Source organism: Acanthopagrus latus, chromosome 14 (genome assembly GCF_904848185.1).
Source record: "Acanthopagrus latus isolate v.2019 chromosome 14, fAcaLat1.1, whole genome shotgun sequence".
Lineage (NCBI taxonomy): Eukaryota > Metazoa > Chordata > Actinopteri > Spariformes > Sparidae > Acanthopagrus > Acanthopagrus latus.
Window position 1 is genome coordinate 15,615,339 of NC_051052.1, and position 26,961 is coordinate 15,642,299.

At 43.3% G+C, this 26,961-nt stretch overlaps 1 protein-coding gene across 8 annotated transcripts in view; it reads right to left on the reverse strand.

Moving 5' to 3' along the window:
* Positions 1-26,961, reverse strand: part of anks1b (ankyrin repeat and sterile alpha motif domain containing 1B) — a 228,106-nt gene that overhangs the window by 124,489 nt on the left and 76,656 nt on the right. For 5 of the 8 annotated variants that reach the window (XM_037122295.1, XM_037122294.1, XM_037122297.1 and 2 more), the window contains exons 4-10: positions 24,795-24,947; positions 22,433-22,576; positions 14,458-14,533; positions 12,412-12,513; positions 7,897-8,019; positions 7,027-7,214; positions 2,797-2,919 (exon numbers count right to left, since the gene is read on the reverse strand). In XM_037122295.1, coding sequence (XP_036978190.1) covers positions 2,797-2,919; positions 7,027-7,214; positions 7,897-8,019; positions 12,412-12,513; positions 14,458-14,533; positions 22,433-22,576; positions 24,795-24,947 — 909 coding nt within the window. Of the gene's footprint in view, positions 1-2,796; positions 2,920-7,026; positions 7,215-7,896; positions 8,020-8,609; positions 8,810-12,411; positions 12,514-14,457; positions 14,534-16,154; positions 16,313-17,574; positions 17,701-22,432; positions 22,577-24,794; positions 24,948-26,961 lie in introns of those variants that run through there. The other 3 variants (XM_037122298.1, XM_037122299.1, XM_037122300.1) reach the window with 3 other exon arrangements.

The window sequence follows — 26,961 nt, forward strand, 5'->3', positions numbered from 1 at the left end:
ACCTGCGGCTGGCAAAGAAGATTCACAGCGAGGGGAAGTTTCCTCGTGTGGGGCACGTACACATGAACATGTGACAGACTGTAATGACTAAACTGATTAGCTTGGAACAGACTGCACTCTTTATGCTTTTTCGGGGTGATTCAATACAATGCTCAGTCTCTGACACATGTGCTTTGTAAACACACACACACACACACAACACACACACAACACACGCACAAGCTGTTGCTCAGCTTCAACTAAAACAGGCTAACACAATGTTTGTGCAATAAATCTACCATCATGATGGCTCGGTTGGTAAGTCTGTGTTGAAAATATTTTGGAAGAGGGTTTTTTTTGGTGCATCTATATTGAAATGTGTTTCAAGGTTGCATCAGATCAAATATCAGATCAAAAATAACTTAATTTAAACTCAAACAAAGGCATTTCAAAGTGCCTGAGAGCTTTTAAAACTGCTGAAAATGAATATATTGATTTGATCTGAGGTTAAGTAAATAAAAATACAGTTCCGTGGCCTTTAATTATCTTCTTTACATATTAATAATACAAAAGAGAAAAACCAATAACTTGGCTTTCCATGAATTAAAATAAAATAGATCTAAAACTCATTCCAACCTGCTGTTTTATGAATCTGATGTCGAGTTAGCTGAAGTTTTTCAGTGCACCTATATTGTCAGTATGGTTCGATGAGTCTTTGACTGACAGTTCTGACTGACAGCCAGACAACAAGCAAGCTGGGCGCTCAGACGACCGGCACAAAGGTTAACACACTTCTGCTGAGATATAAAGTGAAAGATAAATGAGGCAGAGAGAGAGAGAGAGAGAGATGATAGCAAAACAAGCTAAAAGAGAATGAGGCTGACAGATCTCATGTGGGATGCTGAGCTGGGGAGCGATGGGAGAGACTGCAGCGCTGCGTCCGCTCATCCTGCACAGTGACTCTGTTTATAACGCGGGGCAAATTAGCGCAGGGCTAACTGGATTATGCAACTCAATTTCGCTTTCCTCACCCACTCGATTCCTTCTTCCTTCTATTCTCCTCTGCAAAACCCACACACGCACTTTCAAAATGAAGCCAAATTCAGACACATTCACGCACACACACACACACACACCAGAGCTGATGCCACCAAATATGCTCTATACACCCTCACGCTCACACTTATACTAACATGCAGGGCTTCTTTATTTGCACAAACATGTTAGTACACACACACACACACACACACACTCTGATTCCAGGTGCAAACCTCTCCAGGCGGCGTGCCAGTCAGTCAGGCATACTGCCAGTGTACAAGACAGAGGGTCTGTTGTGTTGTAAATGTCAGATGCCCTGCTGTTTGAGCCAGCACACATCTCGCCGCTAAAAAATCTCATCTGCACACACTTAACCGCATTTATAAAGGCAGTGTGAAGGGCTCCGGGGGGGCGGAAGGCCGGAACAGAGGAAGGTGGAGCAGGGATACAAGGAAGTGGAGGAGAATTTGGATTAGGCTTGCTTTTCTTGACTTTTGGTTGAAAAATATATACTTTGTAATGTTTTTTAATGCTCCATTTCATATTTAGTCATTTGCATTATACTTACTGCTTTTGTAGTACAGTCTTTTTTTTTATTTATGTGCAGTGCACATTTACGTTTCTGTGTCTATCTTTTTGTGTCTAACTGCACTTTTAAAAAGCAGAATAAAGAGCTTTGCAGGATTATAACACTTCACCACTTCAGACATTTTAAAAACTCACAATAAAAACAGCTGGATGACTACAGCAACAAATATGTGATTCAAATGGAGAAAGAAGGAGGTAGTGTACTGCACATGATGTATACGCATTCGCCATGTAAAATATGTACTTAAGGGGAGGATTTTAAGTGCAAATCCTGTCAAGTGCATCTTACTACTGTGGGCCCTTAAGCTCATAAATGTGTTGGAGCGTTTCGCTTCTAAATCTTTCTCTGTCAATGCCATTTTTGCATTTTTTTAATCCATAACATCTCACAGTCAGATTTGTATTTATATTTTACCACTTTACTGTGAGATTTCTGGATTGTTATCATTCAGTAGTAAACAAAACATGGAGCATATGTGACATATCAGATACCAGCTCTCCATTTAATGCGTGAATAAAACTGTTTTCTGACATTGGTCCTCTAATAAATGCGCGGTTGCATTTGTATTCTACTGCGTTCTCCTTCGCTGCTGCAAAATTCACATTCCCCCCACAGGGATGATTATCCTTTAATGTGATCTCATTGTATCAGATAATTCAGCGGACTATCATCCCTTTCAAAGTTCATAAACCAAGTCCTTCTCACAAAAGGTAAAAGCCCTAAAACTGCAGAGATAAGGAGACAACTTTTTTTTGGGGGGGGGGGGGAATTCCGATAAGGAGAAAGAAGGTAGAGATGAAAGATCGACATAAGAGAAGGAAACTGAGCAGAGCTGCCAGGAGAGCCCTTCTCTCTCTCTCTGACGGCTCATTCGCTGCGTTCCCAAGGTAACCAGTAAAGTATTCGCTCAGAACAATGGCGATATAACTGGCCTGTAATTTCACCGCCTGTGTCTTTATGCGTGCTGCATCATTCCACATCGTGCGACAAACTTATACGTTCATTATAAATGACACAATGAGAGGGTTAGACAAGATCCATTGTGCACACGATGTGAAAGATAATGCTAATGAACAGTGAAAAGTGTTTGCTGCAATATGAGCGAGAATCATCGAGTTTGAGTAGGATAAATCGAGCTGTGTGTGTGTGTTTGTGTGTGTGTGTGCGAGTGTGTGTGTGTGTGTGTGTACCTGTGACAGGCCGGAGAAGCCCAGGTTGCGGCAGCCATTGCACGGTGTCAGGGCCTCCCAGAATCCAGTGGGGCCGCAACTCTCGTCCTCCTCCAGGGCCGGAGGGAGAGGCGGGGTCGGCCGCTGTGAGCACAGACACAAATGATAAAAGTCAATAAAACTATAGCATTTCCTCATTGCCAGCGTCTGTAACCAATAGAACATAAAGGATGAAAATGTAAAGCTTCAACGTATTCGTAGTTTTCAGAAACATACATTTGCAAAATGTATTCTGGCATTTTGCTTTGGCTTCAGCGAAGTGCCTAAAAAAAAATAATCAAGAAGCAGATGCAGCACATTCGCAAAACCATGATAAAATTGTCTGAAAAGATGAAGAACAAGCAAAATAATACATCTTTTAGTCACCAGATTTCATTTTGAAGTTTGGGGTATTATTTTTACTAAAAGCAAAATGTCCCCAGTGCAACTCAAGGACAACCGTTTCAAGGATTTCACCTTAAATTGTGTTGAATTTCTGCAACAAAAAACCTGAAACAAGTCTTGAAACAAGTAACACCATTTGCAGTAGAATATCATTTTTCATTGTGGCTCTGGGTGCAACAGCGATTTAACCAGAAAGGTGCAGTAACAGCATGACAATGTTAACACACACACACAAGCACACAGTGTCCTTTCCTGGGGCGCTTTGGCTCCCAGGAGGCAGGTGTGCGAATGCGCCCTGTGGCTCGAGGTCTCAGAGGGCAGACGCAGCCCACCTGCGAATCTCCGCGAACCATATGATGCGGCAGAGGACGCAGGTCAAAGCAGATTACACAGACACAGATCAGAGATCACCGCCGCGTGTGATATGTAGATTTTCAAAGGTGGGAGTCGGAGAGGGAAGAAGCGGGGAGAGCTGATGAAGACGGAAGAGGAGGCATCTTTAGGAAAACAAGGTAAAGAGGGGAACTTGGACGACATGTTAAAGACGAGAGGAAGTCATCAATTGTGAGAAATTTCCCAGAGAGACGATCCAAAGAAAGAGAGGGGAAGAAGGGAAGAGCCAAAGCAGCAGAGAGACTGGAGACGGAGGCAGAAAATGAGTCAGAAACCAAAAGGTCACCTATCGCTCCAGATTGCAAAGAGCCCTCTACAACCCTGGAATATTGATTCATGCGAAAACAGAAAAAAAAATAAAAACCACATGCTGCAAGGCATGCATGAACAATAGGCGGATACCATATATCCTGTATATCCTTTCATTACAGTAAAAATCAGACATCAGCTACGGTTCAATATAAAGGACACCATTAATTATTCATTACTGAGGGCTGCATTACTGATCAATAATACATTAGTATGTCTATGGGAAAGCCTTAAAGGGACAGATAACGATTTGGGGAATATCGTCCACTTAACTACATGAGGAGTTTCATCCTGTGTGTGCTCTTGAAAGGCTCGTTAGGAAGTGACTCGCTTGAAGGAGGAGCGCTAAAACCAGATTAAACCTCTGAAAAGAACCAACAGCTCTGCATTTTCAAAATATCTTCCTGCTGCCAGAAGAGGCTGTTGACCGCAGTTTACTGTAAACCTGGATCTCTTGTGAAGACGCAGCTCAGTTTCCGGATGCACACGAGGAGCTGATTAAACATAACAGCAGAAGCATTAAGGGTGAGACTTTGACTGTGTCTGTTGCTGTAATCAATTGTTTGGCAATGGCAGTTGAAATGTCTCATCGGATGGATTGAAATGAAATTCTGTGCAGATATTCGTGGTCAGCAGAGGATGAACCGACAATGAAATGGCAATCAGCACCTGCATGTTTCCTCCAGGGGGCTGGACTGCTGTGAAATCTTTCATCTAGCACCGTAATTTGATTTCACATTTTTTGATTAGCAAGTGTTAGTACGCTACGAGGCTACACCGTGGATGTAATAATAGAAACCTGGTTACAGCGTTAGAGTTGGAGCCCTTTGTATTCCCATGAAAGCTGCCCAGTGGCATATTAGGTAAAAAAAAAAAAAAGGTTATAATACCATAAATAGACTTTGATGGTTTATAAGACAAAAATAAGGAGCTTGAAGATGCCACCTTGGGTTCAGGGACATTGTGATTAAAATATTCAAAATCTCTTTTCAAACTACATTATTGTTTGATTAATCAATTTAAATGGCTAAATATTGACACTAATCTGTCACAGTGGCCTTTCTGTTTCTTCTGTGTAAATCCAAAGATACTGAATAAATATTACCACTGTCAGTGAAACAGCATAATTGTCTTCCAGAGACACATATTGGTTCAAGACCAGTGAACACACACACACACAAAGTTAATCTGAACGTAGGACACACACACACACACACACACACACACACACACACACACACACACACACACACAAACACGCATTTCCATTGCTCAGTTCACACACAATCGGTACCGAGGTAATGAAAAGAAGCGTGTGTGTGTGTGTATGTGTGGGTGTAATGTTGTAGGTTTCTGCATGTTTTATTCATGTGTCATAGGCACATGGAATCACATACTAATGGCTCCGGCCACATGTACAGACAGTAGCCTCGGGCACATAAACACACCACGGATGTCAGTAATGGAATACAAATTGGTACTTATAGAGAGAGAGAGAGCGGGGGGACACAAGATGGATTGAGATAATTACAACCTAAGAGAGAGGAGGTGTGTGCACGCGTGTGTGTACGTTAAATGTGCACGCACGTGTGTGTACGGTAGCCTGCTTCACTGTAAGTAAACAAGCCTCATCTTGCCTTTCATCAGTAGCGTATTACAGACGTGGAAAAAGATGATGCGCTATTGATCAGTGTCACAATATCCCTTCGCTGAGGTGTGAGCGAGGAGGAGAGAAAGAGGAGGAGAAATGGAAACAGACGTGCCGTAACAGGCAGGCGAGAAGCACAGGTGCAGACAATCGAGTTCCTTCAGACGCTTCTGTGTGTGTGTGTGTGTGTGTGTGTGTGTGTGTGTGTGTGTGTGTGTGTGTGTGTGGTTTGAAGGCTCGGGTGGGGGGTCAGGGTGATAGATGACCTCTGTGTCCTGCGGTGTGCTGACTTCCTGGAAGGTGGAATTGAAAAAGCTCAGCGCCTCTTCGTCACGCTGCGCTGGCTGTTAGAAATAAACTGCAGTTGCGATGCTCCGGTCAGCGAGTGCTGATAAAAGCCATTTCGCCAACAAAACTGGAGCCCAATCCAATGTGGTCTAATCAGTTTCCTCCGTGTGTGTGTTATGGAGAGAGAGAAAACAAGTAGAGACGACTGACAACAGGTCAGCAACAAATAAGAAGGAGGAGGGTCGGGGGGGGAAGAAATGTCTGCAGGCTGTGAACGGCTGTTTGTTGTCTGCCTGAATTTGTTTAGAATCAGAATTTGTATTTGTGCTCAAACAGAAGCTGTTGTGTTTCACCAACAATGAGTGAATACACAAATAGACAAGCCAGCTCAGACGCATCAGTCTGTCTGACACTGCCCTCTGTTGTCGGAACAGACAAAGTACAAGCATATGTCTACAGAGGAAGGACAGAACGCAGCAGCTCGGCATGTCCAAGGCACTGACAACATACCAGATGATTAATGTGTTTCTGTAAATGTCTTGCAGAGAAATACTTTGTTATAATTTCGCATCTGCACTACAAGTACAAGTGTAATATATCTGAATGTTTGCATCATCTCTGTCATGATTATTTATGGTATGATGACGTTACAAAGAGGAAACCACCGAATCATTTCATTTGAGACATTTTTTGCTTGATAAATTATAGCTGAGATCGTGAACCTGCACCAACTCTTGAGAGAGTTGAAAGGTACATCTGGCTAAAATGCAAATAAACTGCTGAACATTTCATCAGACAGTTGCTAACTTTTAGTTTCATTAACCCTTTGGTAATAAATCATGGAGCTTAGCAGCACTGTGCACAATTTCTGCCTCACAGAGCAAAGCTATACGTTAATCCTGCTCATTCTGTTAATATTTCAAAAAACAACCAAAACCAAAAGATGATGAGCCTGAATTTTCATAAAATGGATAAATTAGTAAAAATGTGTTTATCGGTTGGTTCGGAAACACTTCCACACTGAAAGAAATGAAAAGAAAATGGTGAATGTCTCCAATCATTAGAGGATCCATGGCAGCTCCACCACTACTGTGTGTGTGTGTGAATGGATCAATGGAAGGCAAATTGCAAAGCACCTTGCTGTGTCACAACCGAGGGCTGTACAGTACCTTGGTGACTCTGGTCAGGGTGCCGTTGGGTCGATCCGGGCGCTCCTCGTCAGAGAGCCGCCCGCTGCCAAAGCTGTCCATGGAGTGGGAGGAGATGGTGTGGCAGAGCTCCTCGAAGGAGTAGTCCCTGTCTCGGCACTTTTTGATCTCATGGAGCAGCTTGGACAGCTCGCTTGTCACTGCATCGTCTGGGGAGAGGAGGAACGGAGGCGGTGGAGTAAGAAATATATCCAGAGTTTCTTACAGCATCAATATGAAGCCAGTCCCTGCAACTGCTGCTGAAAGAACAACTGAACTAATGGCTTCAAAACACTTTCACTGCCTCCCTCCTGCACTGCTGATGCGTTCAAAGTCGCTTTCAGGCACAATGTGAGGAGCAAACTGTGCTAATCACTTTCTCTCGCCGCCCTTACAAGAGTCTCAGAGGTAATTATGGTATCTGCTGACAGTCAATGAGCGAGCAGAGTGGATCAGCGGGAGCTCAGCTTGGTGCAATGTCATATTCATAACGCAGGGGGCAGCGCTGGACAGGGGAAATGTGTGTCTGTTCAGAGAGGTAGTGACTGCTGCTCTCCACTGAAGGAGCTGCTCTCCATGGCTGGATTTATGTTGTGTTATGTTACACTAACCCTCACTGTGTATTTCTTTCTTGTTCTCGGATGTAATGGCATAAAACACGGTCTGAACCTCATGCAAAAGTATGATTTTTCCATCCACTGCCGGTTCCTGTCTCTGTCTCAGAACAAAGATTTATCATCAACCACTTTTTCTTTGTTGGATTAAACACATTGTTTTGTCTTTTTGAGCACACGGGATCTTAGTTTAAACCCATTTTTTTGCATGTCATTGTGTTTGCCTGTGTTTACTCACTCTTATGTCTGAGGGAGGGGGAGGCAGAGGGGGAGGGAACTGAGGTTCGAGGTGCAGGGATGGGACACTTGCGGACAGGCTCCTCCACGATACTCCTCCTCTCCATCTCGTCCATCATAAATTCTACGGAGACAAGGAGCAAGAAGATGAAGGGTGAGACAGAAAGGGGAAAAAGACATAGGCCAAGAGGAGAATGTGGTGGTGATGGGAGGGCGGGGAAGGAAGGGAGGGAGGGAGGAACAGGGGGAGGAAAAGCATTTCAGAGGCATTTTACTGGATCGATATAATAGCACCGCCATCAGCATGGTAAACAGCTTGTGCTGCATTCAATTCGCACTTTTCCCCCGGACCACAAATTCACATCGCAGCTTCTGCTAATAGAGCACTCTGCTGTTCATAGAGGCAAATAAGAATTATGTGGGAAAAGAAGAAGAGGGCAGAAGAGGAGGAGAAAGGGCAGGTTCAGGTGTGCAGAAAATAACTACAAGGCATTAGCAACTGAAAACACACTTATATGGGGAAATTATGTGGCAGATTCCCTGCAGCGTCCTAATGAGGAACCCCATTAATGTCAGGAGAGTGTCTGTGTGTACGTGTGTTTCTACCACTATGACTCTTGGCATTCAGCTCACCATTTAGGACACGCAACCGTTTCTGTATACATCAGAGTCAGAAAACAGAAAGAGACGTACAACCTGGTGTCCAAGTCTTACAGCTAAACTCCTGCACTGCGTCGCGGTACACGGGCTGCTGCCGGGCAATAAGAAAGAAAACGGTTAATGAATTCGAACAGTGGGATGAGTCACGCGCTGCAAATCAACAGAGAATCCAGTTATAATTAGGTGCCTGTGGCAACCAGAATCCCCCTCAGCTGCTACAATTGAGTAAATGACAGGTCTTTTGCTCTTTGAGTGTGTCTGTGTGTCCTCTCCCAGCCCCTCTCCAACAGGAAATGGCATGCAGCTGATCTTTTTACTCAGTCACAGCTGTGTCCTCTTTCTCTCTCTCTCTCTCTCTCTCTCTCTCTCTCTCTCTCTCTCTCACACACAAACACATTTAGTCTCCTATTTACGCTGAAGTCCACATCTCCGTTTTTCAGCGCTGGCATACTGAGATTTTGATGATCTCCACTCCTGACCTTTATTAGCTCCTATCACAAGGATGTGTGACATTTAAAAAGCAGCAAGTGGTCCACTCAGGATGCCATCTCTGATTCTGGATGTCCCCTTTGTGTTTCGATGAATATTTACTAATTCACAAAAAGGCACACAGGAGTTTCTTTGCACTGCTCAGGATTAGAGCGTGGGGGGGAGACTGGGAAGAGTTCACATGAAAAACCAATTTAAACTATTTAACACCTCTGAGCCACGAGTGGTCAGACAGCACAAGCTCATTCTTTTTCTTTTTTTTTCCATCTTCATTCAACTTCAAATTTTCATGGTGCACCCAAAGTTTCAAGAAATACAAGACATTTCAAGCTGAATTCTGGGGAAATGTGAGCAAAACATTAGGCAAGACATCTATTTATATGACTTGAAACCTAGAACACAGAAGTGTAACGTTATCCCTGCATTAATGCTTCCCACCATGAGGAAAATGGCCGCCATGTCAATACGGTCTATAAGCTAAAAGACGCCACACAGAGATCAGAATCAGATTATTCTCAGTGAGTTCTTCTCTACATTACTTTGACATTACATAATGCTAATTTATCCATTGTCAATCAAAAATATTGATAAGTGCAGCTTTAAAGCTATTCAGGGGAAATAAAAGGGGCTCGTCACACAAACGTGAAATTTTCAATTACAACTACATCGCTCTCTGCATCACTGTGTTTTTTCCCCCCATTTGAATGTCAGATTTAGATCTGTTATTTTCTCACCGTGGCCAATTTGTGACATTCCTGGGATTCTGTCTGTTTCCCTTTCCATCTCCACCTCCTAGTTAAGATCAGCTCTCCGTTAATTTAGGCTCTGACATATTCTCCTGATCCTTCTATCCCTCCATTTGTGTCTGCCTTCATCCGTCTCCTTAAATCATCTGTAACTACGTGCCACAAACACACCCACGGCTTACACCAGGACAGATAGTGAAGGCCTCCAAGCCACAGATTACAGTGTTCGCACTGAGACTCATAATCACCTCAGGACATCGCTGTCTTTAAAAGGTGTAATCTGGAGAATCTTTGGGTCTCCTGGGATTGTGGAGCAAACACACACTAACGATCACTGGTCACACGCAAAACACACACTGCAGTAAACACGAGAGCGCAAACAGGTATTTTAAATGGCAGGTGGAAGACGAGGATGTGGACGACTGGAGAATGAAAAGCGAAAACATTGAAACTCTGTATATTTATGTCACTTCTGCAGAAATAGACTGACCTGTTGTGTCTGCCACAGAAAAGCTCTGTTTTTGATTTACGGGGTCAAATCCAGTTTGTTAAATCACATTGAAAATGTGAGAATTCATTCTGTAGTAGAGCTGAAAACTTTTAGTAAAGCTGACAGAAAATGAATCAGCAACGATTGTGTTTAGAGATTAATTAATGATTGCAGTTGTTTTTGAAGACACATCCTCTAATTTCAGCCTCTGAATTGTGAGGATTTGATGTCTAAACTGATTAATCTTGGCTTTCGGATGGATGCTCCGATAAAATGAGGGAGAAGACGACGACTTTACCTTGGGCCATGTCTGCACCATCGCAGACAAAAAGGATTAATCCAGTAACAGAGAAAGTCATTTGTAGATTATCTGAAATAATTGTTAGCTGCAGCCCTCGATTTTTTCCTCCCTCGGGTTCTGTGGCATTATCAAAGATGATGATTTTGGCAGCTCTTATGAACACGCTACTTCACAAAAGCATTCTTGAGCATTTATGCACTTCTGAACGCTCCTTCTCATCTTTGTTTTTCCTGCTTTCTGGAGAAAAATTGGGTCTGTTTGCAACTTCACACAGCCGTCGTCTGCTGCCAGAAATAAGACCATCGCCCGTGTACTGAAACCTACTCAGGCTTAAGTTGAATAGACCTTGCATATTTTGCATGGGATGTAAAAAAAATCATGGGTTGTGGTTTTAAAATTCACAAAAGTGCAAACATTTACCAGCAAGGTGGTGAAATTCAATGTGAAAATGATGCACAGTAATAATTTGATTCTATCTACATACTTTTGTTTGTAAAGGTAAAGGTAATTTATTATTCATGATCTTACTCAGCCAGTAAGATCAAGTCAGTGAACTGGGAGGAATGGTGTATTGTGGGGAATATCTAGGGCAACTGAACACATACAGGAGCTGCCATTGTTTCTCAAGCAGAGGATAAACTTCCTTGAAAACAAGGTTTTTAAATTGGATCACATCCGCTTTCAACAACCATAACAATGCTCATACAGCCACATGCCAGAAACATCTCAAAATGTGGAGAGGCTGTGCACGTTTCCAACCCGAACATGCCTGCAGGATTCATCGTAGCTGAGTAGCAGAAATCTTAAATGTCACCTACAACCCACGATGACAGCCGATCATTAGCTTAACAAGATTTCCTCAAACTTAACTGTAAACATGGACACGAAATGAAGTGATGTGATAAGACGTGTTTTCATGCTCCAGAATATAACACTTTTGACCTGTGCAAAATCTAATCAACTGGATATATAACAGAAGAAGAGTAATGGAGGGTGTTTTTGCAAACTTTATTGAGAAGATTGCCTGATGTCTGTCAATACAATTTCAACTTCTGGCAAAAATATTTGCCTTTCTGGTGTGAACAACTTGATTATATCTGTTATTGTTTTCGACCCCAAAGCCATTCAACGATCCTCTTAAACTTTCAAGATCTCCTACAAAACAACAGTATCGTCCACAGACCAATTTTGTTTTTCTACCGCCATTTTTCTGTCATCACATGATGTTATATTAACCCAACATGATCTGCCGAAAGAACACATTTATTCCAGCCAGACAGAAACAATCAGATTATTGTAAGTGTTCTCATGGATTATTTGTTATTTCCCACTGATCTGACCGAAAATTCTTTCAGATCAGGTCGGATTAGATCAGTGTCTTCTGATTGATGCGGATACATAAAGTATTTGATGATCAGGCTGATTGTTCTGCTATTGTTCTAATAATTAATGGAATACTAGGGTCCATGTAAACACAGCTACTGTCTCTTTGAGTAGATAACATATGTGCTCGAGTCCCATTGTAGCTGCTACTGCACCTGTGCACTTTTAATATACACATGAAAAAGCCTGTAAATCTGTGAAACTGTGAATACTGTATCTTCAATCTTCATTACATTGTACTACATTCAGCGTACATGAGTTTTCTATTTATTGCTCCTGGAATGACCCATTTTCTCGGGTGAAATTCATCTAAATCTTAAGTGTGTGAGTACACGTCCGTGTGTGTGTGTGTGTGTGTGTGTGTGTGTGTGTGTGTGTGTGTGTGTGTGTGTGTGTGTGTGTGTGTGTGTGTGTGTGTGTGTGTGTGTGTGTGTGTGTGTGTTTTACCTTGGATAAGAGCAGTGATCTGCTGGGATTTCGGTGCAGGATGTTCTCTCAGGATCTCCAGAGCCGTTCTCCCCTGGCTGTCTCTCAGATTAGTCTCAATCCCTGACACACACACACACACACACACACACACACAAACAATATAAGCATTGACCCACATTAACAGCAGGGTCAAGGGTCAAACCCCAACACTTACAACTTTGTCGAACAAGAAAAACCTACTCATCCTCGCTCACAGACATAATCGTAGACACAGTCTGAGACCCAGATCTGCGGACACACCCACTCCAGTCAGCAAAAGATGAATGAGCTGCAGTTCCCAGAAGATGAACGTGGGATGTTATTAATTCACGAAGACTCCTGACTAACAGCAAACACGCTTTTCATCAGAGTTTTTAGACCAGAGTCCCTCTTGGACAAACTCAAAATTGCTGACATGAACATCGAACATGCACGACTTTACCATTGATGCACAAACAAATTCGGCAGTGTCCAGAAAAAAAAAACCATCAAGTCTTTCTTCCGCTGTAAATCCTCATTTACCTGGCTGTTAGCCTGTTTAATATCCCTGCCTGTGCTCATCGCTCCAATTCAACATGAAAAATAAATGTCATTTCAGTTACTCAAAGAAAATCAAAGAAAAATGAACAGCAACTGAGAGAAAGCACAATTCTGCCTGTAATGTGCCAGGTTTCACTCTTTCTTACTTACTTTTTGACACATTTTACTACTTTTTAGTTTTTTTTCTGTTTTTTACATTTTGTGCAATTATTGTAAATTCAAAATAATTGCTTCTGTAGAATAGATGAGACGATTGATGCCACGCTCATACTTGTACAGTAAATATGAAGCTACAGCTGGCAGACAGTTATCTTAGCTTAGCAAAAGCCTGGAAAACAGGTGCAAACAACAAGCCTGGATTCATCTTAAGGAAACCAAATCTGCTTACTGGCACCTCCAAAGCTCACTAATTAGCACAATATGGTTCATTTTATTCCAACTCAACGAGAATTCAGAACCTTTTCCCAGCTCATCTTGTGAATTTCCTCAAAAAAATGCATGTAAAATCTTCTATTACAAGCTTGAGGCCGAACAAAATCCTGCAAGTGCACTCCAAATACTGAATTTTTCACGTCTGGCCCTCAGAACAAAATCTGTATAGTTGCGATTTGTTGTATTCAGTGTGTCTAAACTTCACCCACTGCTTATTTTCCAGTGGACTGGGTATAAAATGTGAGATGATCAGTTTCCATGGCCATGAAGCAAAGTAAACTCTGTGACACAGTCAAAAGCTCCGGAAAAAGCTCTGACACGAGATTGCTTTGACAAACTGCAACTTGAGTTTATTTCGAACTCTGATGTGCCCCAGTGACTCTGAAACATGCCAAAAATATCTGCCTCCTTGCGTACAAGGTCTTGACTGACAATGAAAGGCTTGCTGCCCAACCTGCATCCATCCTTCCTACACACACGTGCACACTGTGTATGAAGGTTTAAGCAGGTTCAAAGTTCAGTGAATCGGGCCAGCGCTGCCCCGTGCCGATCCAGGATGTCAATAAAATCGAGGCCAAAAGAACATGGCGACCCACAGGAAGTCCTGCAGGAAACAGGAAGTGTCAAAGGAAAGTGGGTGAGGGTGGACGGCGGTATCAAACACAACAGAGCTCAGACTCAAGCTGCTCTGTATATAAGGAATCTCAATGTGTAAGATGCCATAGCATTTACTCCCCTTTTTTTATTTATGATCTATTCTTTATTTAAGTCCAGGAAGACATCATTAAAATGAGACAACCCAACATCGTGTCCTGTGGAACTTTGAGGCCCTGCTTCTGATACGACTGGGGGGAAAAAAAGGCCAAAACAATAATAAAACTGGAAGTCTGGGATTTTCAAACAGCAGACAGATGCCTGGAGTTCACCTGAAGGCAAATTCAAGCCAAAAAGAGGAAGGGAATCACACACATACACACGCACACACAGACACACACACACACACACGCACTCGCCTTGTTGTTGTTTTCTTCCAGGATGCATTTATAGACCCACCTGAGTGAAGCAGAAGGCGAACTACATCCATCTTCCCAAAGAGAGCTGCCTCGTGGAGGGCGCTGCCATTCTCGGTCTGTGGGGGAGAGACAGGGAGGGTGTGCGTGTGTTAATGTTCCATCACTTTAACAATTGAAAATGGCGACAAAAATAGACATCAAACACGCCAGTGGATTGGGAGCACGACAGGCCTTAGAAGGGATTCAAACGGAGCAAGAAGACAATGTTTTTATTTGATACAATCTCTCCCTTTCTGGCGGGTTAAATGAAAGTGACTCAGCGAGATTAACACAAAGTCACATTTCTAAACAGCGCGCACCGATTTCAAACGGTTACGCGAGCAGCGGGAGCCCGTGTGGAAAATGTACAGTACGTCGGACAGCACCAGCCTCCGGTGCTCCTGATGGGGACGTGATGTGATGCAACGCGTGGAAACCAGCCGGGGGGGGCGGGGGTGCCGGTAAGTGCTCCGTCTTGGATGAGCGCTGACGAGAGAGACGATTAATCTGATGAGCCCACTTTTAATAGAGCAACACTCAGGAGCCACAATGAGAAAACGAACTGTTTAATCAGCCTGCGTGGGAGGAGTTAGGACAGAAACAGCAAGAGATTTATCATGTGTGTGATTTTGATGCTGGTCAAGTTAATCTGAATTTACTTATATAGCTTTATTTCTACACAGCAGGTGAAATTCAATGCCACAAACTAGTTTATTAGTTGCAGGGCTGTGAGACTGGATATGAGTCCGTTTGCTGGTGACAGGAAACAGACCATCAGTGACTTTTAACAGCAGTGTCGTCCATCATAATGTTCAACTACTGACGTCAACATGTGCCAATTCTGTAGACATCGCCCACCCTTAGTATGTGACGTTTCTCCCATTATAAGTCATCATAAACAAACATGACGGCATGTTGGTAATAATCTTTTATCTCTGAAGTGCACTCTGATGCTCCTCGATCAGGGGTGTGGGGTTCCTCGCCATTGTCGTGATCACAGTGACGCATTTCTCCTCATTGTCAGAGTCAACACCAGTGTTCAGTATGGAGCTCTCAGCTTGGTTGCCCCCTGTTTTTTGTGAGGCTGTAGTGGAAACGCGTCATCACAGCTTGGCTTGGCAGTGGGCAGCTGAAACGGAGGGATCCACGCCCACAGAGGGATCACAGATCAAGTCAAAAACGATACAACATAAGATTTTCTGTGCTTTTAAGGTTAAATGTTGAATGCCCGCCTTAGTGCTTAGTCACCTGCTTTAGTGATAGTAAAATTTGACACCTACTGCTCTAAAATATTGTGGGACATTATGTCTCTATATGTATCTATAACATACTGGACATAGTGCCTTGTACAACATGCTCGAAGCTAAAATACCCGCCAGGGACCCTGAAGACTTGAATGTGAACCACATACTCATGTGTGCAGCCATGATATACCACCAAACTCTCAGAGAAACATACACACACACACACACACACACACACACACACACACACACAGCAACATACACATGCTGAATTCGTCTCATCCTTCACGGTCGGCTTCCTGAGAACACAGATGAAAACCTGGACTGAAGCAAACTCCCAGCCTAATGAAGACGAACTGTCTGGACGCCGGCCAGGTCTGCTGACACCCGGCCGGGAAATTCAACTCAACGCGACGCTGCGCTCGTCCTCTGCAGGGGATGCTGCCACACTTACTATCGTCGTTCGGTTTCCTCTGCAGTAAAAGTGTCATCGGACAGCGGCCGCTCCTACAGTGTGTCCTCAAAAGGTCAAAGGTCAAAGGTCAAACGTCTTCTTGGGGGAATATTGTAGGTGTAAATCCCAAGTGAACGCAGATCCTCACAGCTTAATTGGATTCTCAAACTGTGGACGTTTAGCCCAAGGAGACAATCTTTTACCCACAAGCAAGTGAGAGGAGGTGCAGGAAACGATCCACCCCTTTTCCCTCACACACACACACACACACACACACACACACACACACACACACACACACACACACACACACACACACACCACTTGCCCTCCTAACCTACCGCCCTCCACGGTCATCTCTATACCGCTTCCCGTCCTGTTTCCCATGGCGGTCACACACTGATGTCACAAGGAAGTGAGGCGGCTGATTCTCACTCTCTAAGAGTTTCCGGGAATTGAGCGGCAGATGACTTTCTGTTTCAGGCCGGCTGCTGGCACAGACGCTGATGTCGGGGTGAATGTAAATGCTCCGAGTTCGCTTAGAAAGGGTCGTTCCAGGCGCGTGCATGTGTGAGAGTGTGTGTTTAGACTAAACTTTTGCCCTTTAGTTGGATACCTGCCCACCCAGCAGCAGGTTCCTCCATAGGGATTTCCCCCTCATTATTATGGAAACATTCAGAGAAGACACATAGAGAGAGAGAGTGACTGCGCAGCTGCTATAAATTATTCATTCACACTCAGACAGACCTATATGGCTTGACTCCAATTACTGACCTGTACTACCACTCTCTCTCTCTTTCACACACACACACACACACACACACACACAAATATACGTGACAATTTTCCAAGGTGGCCATCTGTGAGTCGCCCACAGCATCCACTGCCATCAACAGTAAAGCTCCAACAGCCAGCCAACAGTAGTATAGAGTGAGAGAGAAGAGAGAGCAACGTATGGAAAAAGTGGGAAAGACGAATCAAAGCCGAGCCGCGACCGCCGACACATCACTGCCACGTGTCAGTCTCTGGAAAAACTATATATGGAGCTAATTTCCTGCCAAAACACCTTAATAAACTAATTAAACACGTCGTACAAACGCCCTACAACAAGTGAAAATAAAGACGCAGACAGCCACTGGTGGCTAAAAACAGCCACCTTTAATAACTTTTGACCTGCTCATCCTTCCCATATACTTTAAAAAAAACTAATGCAAAAGTGGAGTTTCTCAGCTTTTCTTTTGATTCGTAGCAGAAAAAAAAAAACCTACGTGCAGACTGCAGGCAGACCAACAGTGGAGCAAAAAGGGAGCTGTAATGAAAAGACGATCAAGAAAGAGGCAGGCGGCAAATTAAACAGGCAGAAGGAAAAGCCAAGAACCGCAGAAGAACAAAACATTCAAATACCAAATCAAACACAAACCGAATCAAGCGCGGGGAACTCAAGACAGGAACGCAGATGAAACACGAAGAACAAACACAAAGCAAATTGAGGAGCTGACAACAGGAAGAGGGAAAACACAGGAGAGGAGGCTAATCAGGGACAGGTGAAGCTCACCAGGGCAATTAAGACAAGACAGGAAGTAAATCAACTTTACCTTACAAAATAAAACAGAAAACAATAAAATTGAACCTCGAAACCTTTTCAGTGATATCACATACGTCTTGTTTGGGCATTCAGGGGCCAACAGGCAATGGATTCTCTGAAAGAACTCACTGTTGATCCAGTGTCCTCTGTTATGATTTAACCTTAACCTTTATATTTACTATACCAAGAGAAAGATGGGACTCAAGCTGCTTTTCAATAAAAAAAAACTCTGTATTATAATATTATAATCAATAGTTGTAACTTTCCTAGGAAAGATCAGATGTAGACAAATATTCATATGGAAGTCTAAAAAATTCAAGTTCATCTTGTTAAGTAAAAAACTAAACTTATTGTCTTCCAGAGCAATACAGCTTCCATGGTTATTTATCTATGTACTTTTTTTTTTCTTTTGTAGAAATAATCAGCCCATCTGGACTTTTCAGACTCTACCATTACACTGCAGACACATTTTCCTCCTTCCTTCTAAGCTTTGGAAATAAAATCTGCCGCAGAAAAGTTACTCTTTCCAAAACACAACTCTAGTTTTATGCATGATTAAACAACTCATCAGTAACAAAGGGCATTAGACTACAAAAACAATCCTAAATCATCTTATAATGAGAGAGAAAACACACAAGATCTCAGCGACATGACATCACAAAGCCTTTTCTCTCCAGTAAAACCATTAAAACCTGCCTGTTTCTATCCTGCGGCTGGTGGTAATGAGCATCAGCTGCGCGCACAGAGATCTTCGAAATCCTTTTATCTGTTCGAGCTTCTTAAAATCAGAATAAGGTTCTATATCTGGGTCAAGTAGGAAACTCCAAACGGTCAATCATGACCTTGCTACTAGTGTGAATGAATGTTTATATGTTAATGAACTGCCTGTTCGCCAGTGCAAGTGTATTTCCAAATTGTGGGACTCGCGCTCGTCAAGCACGGTCAGATGAAATTCCAGCCACCTAGAGGGAAATTTTGCAGGCCAGGTGAGCAATAGATCACCGATACGCCTTGCTGTGTCTGTGATGGAGAGAAAAAGAAAAGATGGTGCTGTTTCCACGCGTTATTTTTTCCCCCAAAAGCAGATGGAGCGGCACGAGAGTGAAAGGTAAATTGCGGAGAAGATTTGAGGTATCAAAGGCTCGCGGAGCTCATCATCTCTGGGTCGAGAGACACAATGCAATAGAGGGAGAAAGAGAGAGATTTGCAGCAGCGCGAATAGAGGAGAGAGGACGAGGCAAATCAAAGGCGCGCAGTGTTCATCTTCACTACACACACGGAGCCCGAGGCCAAATCCCTGCAGAGAAACACAGCCCTCCTCTTCAGATCAGAGCCTGCGTGCACACATGCACACACACACATGCACACACACACACACACACAGCCTTCAACAAGGACAGAAGGCAGAGAAGATGGGCGCAACGCCGCTGAGTCACACATCTCCTCGCTGTGAGAGCACCCGAACGAAACCAGTCTCCAACAGGTCAAGCTACTGCCGTCTTTCCAGAATTGAAATACAATAACACACACACACACACACACACACACATCCGTACACACAGAACTGTCCACTGCGGGTGAAATAAAGTTGTTACAGATTTTAACATATTGTTGGGGGAGACGGTGTGAAAATGTGAGATTCACAGACCCTCGTATGACTTTAAATGTACAGCGGAAGGCCATTTAACATGCTTCATGTACTGTATATAAACTGTACTCACACGGCTGAGGGAGAGGAAGAGCGCAGCATCTGTTCTGCCATATGTCTTCGTAGCAAATGAACATCGAGTCAGATCACATTGACAACAGAAGAAGTGAACTCACTGTGTCGGATCTATCATCAGTCTGCGCTACGCATTCAGGTTCCAAACTCTCAGGGAGATTTCTGTATGGGATTTCTTTATTCTCATGTTTGTTCTGGCAGACTGCGATATCGATCGCCCCCCCACCGCCGCGGCTCCTCAGCATCTGATCTGTCTTGTTTCTTGATTCAGACTCTTGAGGCTTTGAGTCTTACTGAGCCCCAGAAACCCCCTGAAGCTCGGTTTCCCTTCAATCCCTCATGATCAGGCAGCAGCGCTGACTGGAGTAAAGTATCACAGTGTAAAAGAAAAAGACACCCCCCAAAATACATGCAGCTAATAATTCAAGATTTATAAGAAAGTTTTCTCAACAGTTTGAGTTTCATGTTATTTCCTAAGTGTGTGTTCAGTGGTGGTCTGGTGCTAATGGGTCCTGTTTCTTGTGGTCAGTCTGTAAAACAAACAGCCAGCGGGGGAGCTGACACAGCAGATTGTGAGCTGTAGTTTACACACCGACCTCTTAAGCTGTCACAGTTGCAGCGTCTCCGGGATCTTAAGGCAGAGCGGACATGTTGGGTAGCCTGGTCTGACTGCTCTACTGGTGGACAAGTGACCCCAGGAGGAGCAGCAGCAGACTGGGATGAAGAGGGCGGTGTGTTTACCAGCAAAACTAGAGCTCATAAACTTCCATATCAGAAGCGCAAGAAAAAAACGCGGGTCTCACAAGAAAAGTGATGGTATCTATAATACTGTAGTAACACTCTGGAGGTGGCAATGTTCGTCAGTCGGCCAAACGCTTCGTCTCTGTCTGAAATATCTCAAGTGCTGAGCTGCTGTTCATTTTACAGACACTGAGAGGAGGCATCCTGAAGAATTTGGGGATCCCTTCACATGATCTCTAGCAACACCATGAGGTTCTCATCATGAGAGTTTTTGAAGCGAAATGTGTCAACAGTGATTTGGATGGATTGCCATGTAATGTGGCGCACGTTATCCATTTCTCTTTAATTCAGACAGAAGTGCAACCCTGACAGAGGGGCTAGCAAAGCTGCAGACTCTCTTGTTTGGCTATAAACTGTGTGTCCAGCAGTTCCTGCACATTTTTGACATATTTTCATCTGATCTACCACATTGTTTTTAATACGGAGCAAAATGTAAAGATTGTAACACTTAAGACAGTGAAAATATGAAGAGCGATAATCACAGTATCTCTAAAGACCGGGGATTAAATGAAGAGCAAATTTAAGCCTTGTGAAGATTACGCGACTTTGGCTACAATCTGTACAATAAGTCCCACATAATGTGTTCAGATCTGAGTCCAAAACCCTCGAGTCAGTCGAGAATGAGATTTAGAGACACTTCGACTTCATAATGATTTGTTTCCAGACACCTTTGATTCTATTACAGTCAAAAACAAGATATACTTCTGTTGTGTTGTGTTGTGTTGTGTTGTGCACTCCTGCATCAAACTAAAAAACAGTCTGACAGAAAATCCAAGTCTTATAATGTGAGTAGGACAGTAATTCTAATCACATATTCAAAAAAGGACTCCATTCAAATAGTCTTAGGGGACTGATTCAGTGAGGGGCTTTTTTTTCTGCACTAAACATTTAAGACAAGTGAGCAAAGTCAAATAGTTTGGTTGTCAGGAAAAAAATCGTCTCAAGAGAAACAAAACTGTGTTAAAGAAGGCAGCAAAGCGTGGCTGCTTTCTGACAAGGCTTCACAATAACAAATGGCCCAGAAAGAGTCAAGACAAAGCTGCGTCTGAATCGTCCAGACAGCCCAGAATACGCAATAGGATACATTTTTTTGAGGCTGTAAGCGACTCCGTATTTCTATTTCCTCCACTTAAGATGTAGTGTGTGTAAAGACAAGACGCCCGTGAACTCTGAGGGAACACCCTGTACTCTTCCTCCTCCTCCTCCTCCTCCTCTTCCTCCTACAGCCCTCCCAATCTTTTCTTACCAATCAATTATTTATCGCTCTCCACTGCCACGTCATGGGAGGCATGCAATCGCCTACACAAGCTCTCTGATACACAAGAATGGAGGCAGACACACACACACACACACACACACACACACTTTCCAAAGGGAGAATCCGACAAGCATTTTACGCCCGTGGTGGATTATATAGACCAAAAAAACACAAAGCTGTACCCTCTTTCATTAAAAACACAAGAGAGCCAGCTTCTGAAATATTCACGTTCAGCAAGGACGGGGAAGGGGGGACGGAGATTCGTGGAGAGTCGGAGAGATTGTTAAAGATTCACTCAGACAAAAGTACAAAGAGATATCTTTCCAGTAACCTTCTCAATTCACAGCCGCATCAGATAATACGAATTAAATGTCAAAGTCAAGTCCTGCTTTATTACTCGAATCTGCTCACTGCGCACCTACAGACCGAACGTGAATGTGTACACGTGTGTTTCTTTTGAGGAAACATTTAAATCCAAAATCCAATAACGTGAACAATTAATCTCACTGGGCGACATATTCAGTCATATTTTCGAAAGCTTATATCTGTATAACTCACAAGGAAAGTGTCTTTCTGAAAAAAAAGCAACAAAAAAAAACAAGATGACTCACACTAATCCATTAATCTTGATGTGAGCACTTTACCTGGAACTACTTCCTGCTTAAGTACACCTTCCAGCTGTAACTGTGGATTAGCATAAGTAACCATACATACATACAGACATCCCTGAGAGCTTTTCAAATCCAATTTCATCAAAAGAAAGATAGCTACAAAAAAAAAAAAGCATACAAAAAGCAATGTTGTCGTTCCATAATCATTTTTGCCTGTGAGGCTTTTGGGCCAGAAATGTGTTAAATCCTTGGATGTCGATGGAGGGCAAAAACAGCTAAAAGCTATTAATTTTCTCTTACCACACAGTTGACGTCCATGCCGGCCTCAAGCAGGGTCTGGACGGTGCTGTGGTGTCCGTTGCGCGCAGCCAGGTGAAGCGGAGTGTGACGGCGAGTGTGGCTGGTCATGAGGTTGGGGTGAGCGCTCACCAACATGCGCACCACCTGCGAAACAGAACAGAGCCGCATGTCAGGGTCAGAAACAGCACAGTTTGAAGAAACTGGGCCATTAGTCACCACAGCAAACACAAACTTCACTGTTCTTCAGAGAAAGTGAATGTTTCCTTGCCCCTGAGAATCAAAGAGAGGCGATGTTAAGAAATCACATTCGCGGCACAGAAATACAGCGTCATTATCACGGAAGTGCCACCGCCTTTAAAATCAGCCTGTTTCATCTTTTATTTACCTCAAACTGAATTCCAAATGGTAAATCTGCGATCATTACCATTGCTGTTTTGTGGAAAATCAGCATTTTAGAGGTTTGTTTGCTCTTAGAGTCAACCGATCCTAAACAGAAAAAAACCTTATGGTCTGTTTCATTATTTACTTTGCAATGCGAGTCCGTGTATTTAAAGACCTGTCAGTCAACTTGAGCACAGCAGGGAGCTGTTCTGAGCAGAAGTAGAGGCACTACCCTTCTGTTTGATCACGGATGGTGCCTTTAATATCTCAACAACACGCCTTTCTCTTGTATGCTTCCCTCCTTTAATATGTATATTTGAGTGTATATGTGTGTGCGCTGCATGTGTATATAGTAAACTTTTGCCCTGTGTTAGTTACATCTCCATGTAGCAGTAGCTTCCACCACTGGGATTTCCCTTCATTATCATGCAGAGGGGGAGAGGGAGCTAGAAATACCGCTGCCGTTATAAATTATTCATTCACACTCAGACAAACCTGTATGACTTGGCTGCAATTACTCACTACCTTAGCAGAGAGAATGTGTGATTGAATTTGAACACCAGCAGGCACGTGCGGCAGACGCCTCTCGGTGTGAGCGTGCACTGATGTGTGCGTGCATTTTTAACAAAAGACCTTAAATATTCACTTTATTTAAAAAAAAAAGTCAACAGCGACCGACAGTTTGGACCAGATGATTCTATGCAGGGTGGTCGTGTCGTGTTGTCCTGCTCAACGTACAGATTGAGTCACCAGCTGCTGCCTTTCACCTGCCATCTTCTTGAAGGATACATGCAGAGGTTCACACATGCCTCTCACAGAAACTGGTAAAAGTGTCTGATATTACAACAAAGAACATGATCCCTCAGCAGGTTTCCACCCTGTCCACACCCCCTGATCTGTTTCTGATGCTGCGCGAGGCGAGGTGAGCGACAAGCACTGCTAACTACTTTTTTGGGACTTGCAATTAAATTTTCATAGCAAATTAAATGCAGTGAGGGGTGCACTGCCCTTGTAGCGACCAGTGGCAGATGTTTGTATGTCATTATCATTAATTTCAAAGGCTTAAATCATCATGGAGTGTCCTATTTTCACCAGCATGGAACTGTTCACAGCACCTGAGCTGTTAGTTTCCAACTGGAATCCAGAAAGAAAGCAGATTTTCCTCGAATTGAAGTGCGAAAAGGAGTGTGTCCGGGATTTATGCTGGCCAAATGGGAAATGGGCCAAATAAATATACTGCAATGATCTTGCAATTTAAATTTAAAATTATACTGTGCAAAATGTTGTTTTTGCCTCTGAAATGCAAATACGGTATTTGCAGGCACCTGGCCTGTAACTTATGTCATATTAAAGATGCTCAATATGGCCGGAATTCTGTAATATTAACAGCCAAAGTTTGCAAAAATAAAGGTCTCCTGTGTGTCGTGGTCTACGAAGTCCAGTGATGATGCATCCTTGATTACAATTATTCTGCTCAGTAGCATCAACACTCTTTAACATAAGTGGTTTAAGAATCAGAGCTAATTTGGTGGAAAGACACTTTATATGGCGATTTCAGCTTCTGTCCTACGAAATAACCAAAAGGACATGCCATCTTGCAGTAATCAGTAACCTTCTACTGAATAAAATTCATAATCATATGCTGAATAAATGCTTTGGTACCTTAGATTCAGGCTGAATCAGAACTGAAGTGCAGCTTTTACTTTTAAAATGACCTTCATAACTTTATTATGGACACAAACGGCAAGCATCTTGTCTCAAAGGAGCCGTATGCAAAGAATTTCTGGTACAGGAATGTACTCCCTCAGTCTGACAATGTCCTTCATACTGTAACACCGTGAAAGGGCACCGAGATCAAATTAAATTCTGAGAAACTCAAATTCAAAACAGCCCTGGACTTTCGCAGCTTTTATTATGTTAAAATACACCTCCAGCTTGTGACTTTTTTCCATAAAAACTGGTAAATGTCTTTCTCACTGACCTGCAGCCGTCCATACAGCGCTGCCAGGTCCAGAGGCGTCTCCTGCTGGCTGTTCCTCATCGTCGGGTCGGTCAGCTCCTGGAGAAGCACTGAAACCACCTCGGAGTGTCCGTACTGGGCCGCGCAGTGAAGCGCCGTTTCCCTCTCGTGGTTCTGTGGAAAAGAAGAAGGGAGAGGCGGATTGACAGCGGGAAGGGCGAACGGATCCGAAAGAGGGATTAAAGATGAGGTGGGAGTGGATGTAGGAATTATATGGAATGATGAAGAGTGGGCAGGAGGGCGATGAAGTGAGGAGAGCGAGAGGGAAGGGAATGACAGGAGAAGGATGGAGGGATGCAGCGAGGCAGCGAGGCAGCGGGGAAGGTCAGGAGCAAATGAATGAGAGACGGTTAAAGGATGGAAAAGTGGAATATGGCGATTAAAAGCATGAGTGGGATAAACGTGGGTGAGAGGATTGAAATATAAGGGAAGAGAAGAAGGAGGAAGAAAAAGCAGTTAGTTTTCTGCATCGGTGGACTCGCAAGGTGAAATTCACAATGGAAAGCTGCAGACTGTGCAGATATTTCTGCTACACACATGAAGCACAAGTCTCAGTCAGTATATCATTCTGCATGTACAGATTCCAGAAGCGTGTCACAGTCATGAGAGCTGTCGGGGGAAATCTACAGCTTCCTGTCTGTGAAATAAAGCGATGGCCAAAAGCTTTTTCCACCAATCTTCTGCGCCTTTTCGCGCTAATACTCATCTCTCTATTCCCAGAGACTGAACCGGCCAGCTTCCACTCATCCACTCAACATATTCAGAAGCAGTTTTAACATCAAGGAGATCTACATTGCTAAACACCAATATCTACTTCTTTATAGAATGTTATAAACCATTTATCATCACGTTGATTTATTCTACATAAGGAGAGTAAATAGAAGTTTATCTCAAATTTATGATCGTGACAAAAAGGTCATGAATTAATGAACCTAGTCAATAATAACAATAAATAACTTCCTGGTGTTAAATGTCTCAGAGTTACATATGTGTGCTTTAAAGGTTACTTTGAACTTGGGGGAGCTTTCATGTTTAAACGAAACTGTGGTCATTTTCTGGTTCTTTGGGGGGCCCCTGTCAGGACGGGAACATTGTTGGTGGTCCCTGGGGGGCCGGCAGCTCAGGGTGAAAACAGCCCAGTAATGACCGGGCAGAGGGACACCCATGAAGGAGAGAGAGACATGATGGATAGTCATACCGGGGGGGAGAAGAGAGAGAAGATAAAGAGAGCAAAACGGGGCCCTACAGGCATTAAATCTGGGCATGTTTCTATTGAAAACAGTAAATCTGGCAGCCATATAATCTAGTTATACATACATGTGATGGAAGCATGCACATATGCATTCAGGCTTGTGTGGATATTATCAGTGGAGAGAAAGGAAAGTTAAAGAAGGGCATGCGTGTGAGGCTGTGTTGTTGCTGGTGTTTTTCCAGGAGAGAAAAAAAAAACTATATTTTTGTTTAAGTGGCTGAAATTTAACACTATGTGATGTAACATTGGGGGAGGACGGGGGAATAAAATCAAGGGGAGACAGGAGGAAGAGGAGAAGGAAAGGAGGTGGACGAACTGAAGGAATGATTTAGGAAAGCAGACAAAAGGAATCTGCACCACAAAATCTAACACCCACAAATCAAAGACATACATCTCTACTAGTCTCTACAGTGCAGCTGTGGAGTATTTGATATAGTGCAGTATCAACATGATACAGATCCATGGCACTGTCTAGTTTTCATTACAACACTGAAGCAGGTATTTGTCTTTTCCATAGAAATCAAGGAGCTAGGTGGCGGGGGTCTATGAGTGAGGAAAGATTTCAAGCTGTGGAGCCTTGGCTGAGGTATGAACTCTACTGAGTACCATTCTAGTTTCAGTATGTGGCTGCTGCAAATTAAAGCTAACAAGGTTGTTGGGTTAGATTAGCCTCACCACCCTGCTGAATCACCCACCACACATTTCATAATGGCATTTTTTTTCTGCTTTTCTTGGTAATTCATGATGGTAGATGAAGAGTCTTTGGGTTTTTGGGCAGTTAGTTGGACAAAAGACGCGATTTGAAGACAACATTCTTGGCAATTTTTTCTAATTTTGACATGGATTAAACAAATAATTGTGAAATAATCAGCGGAT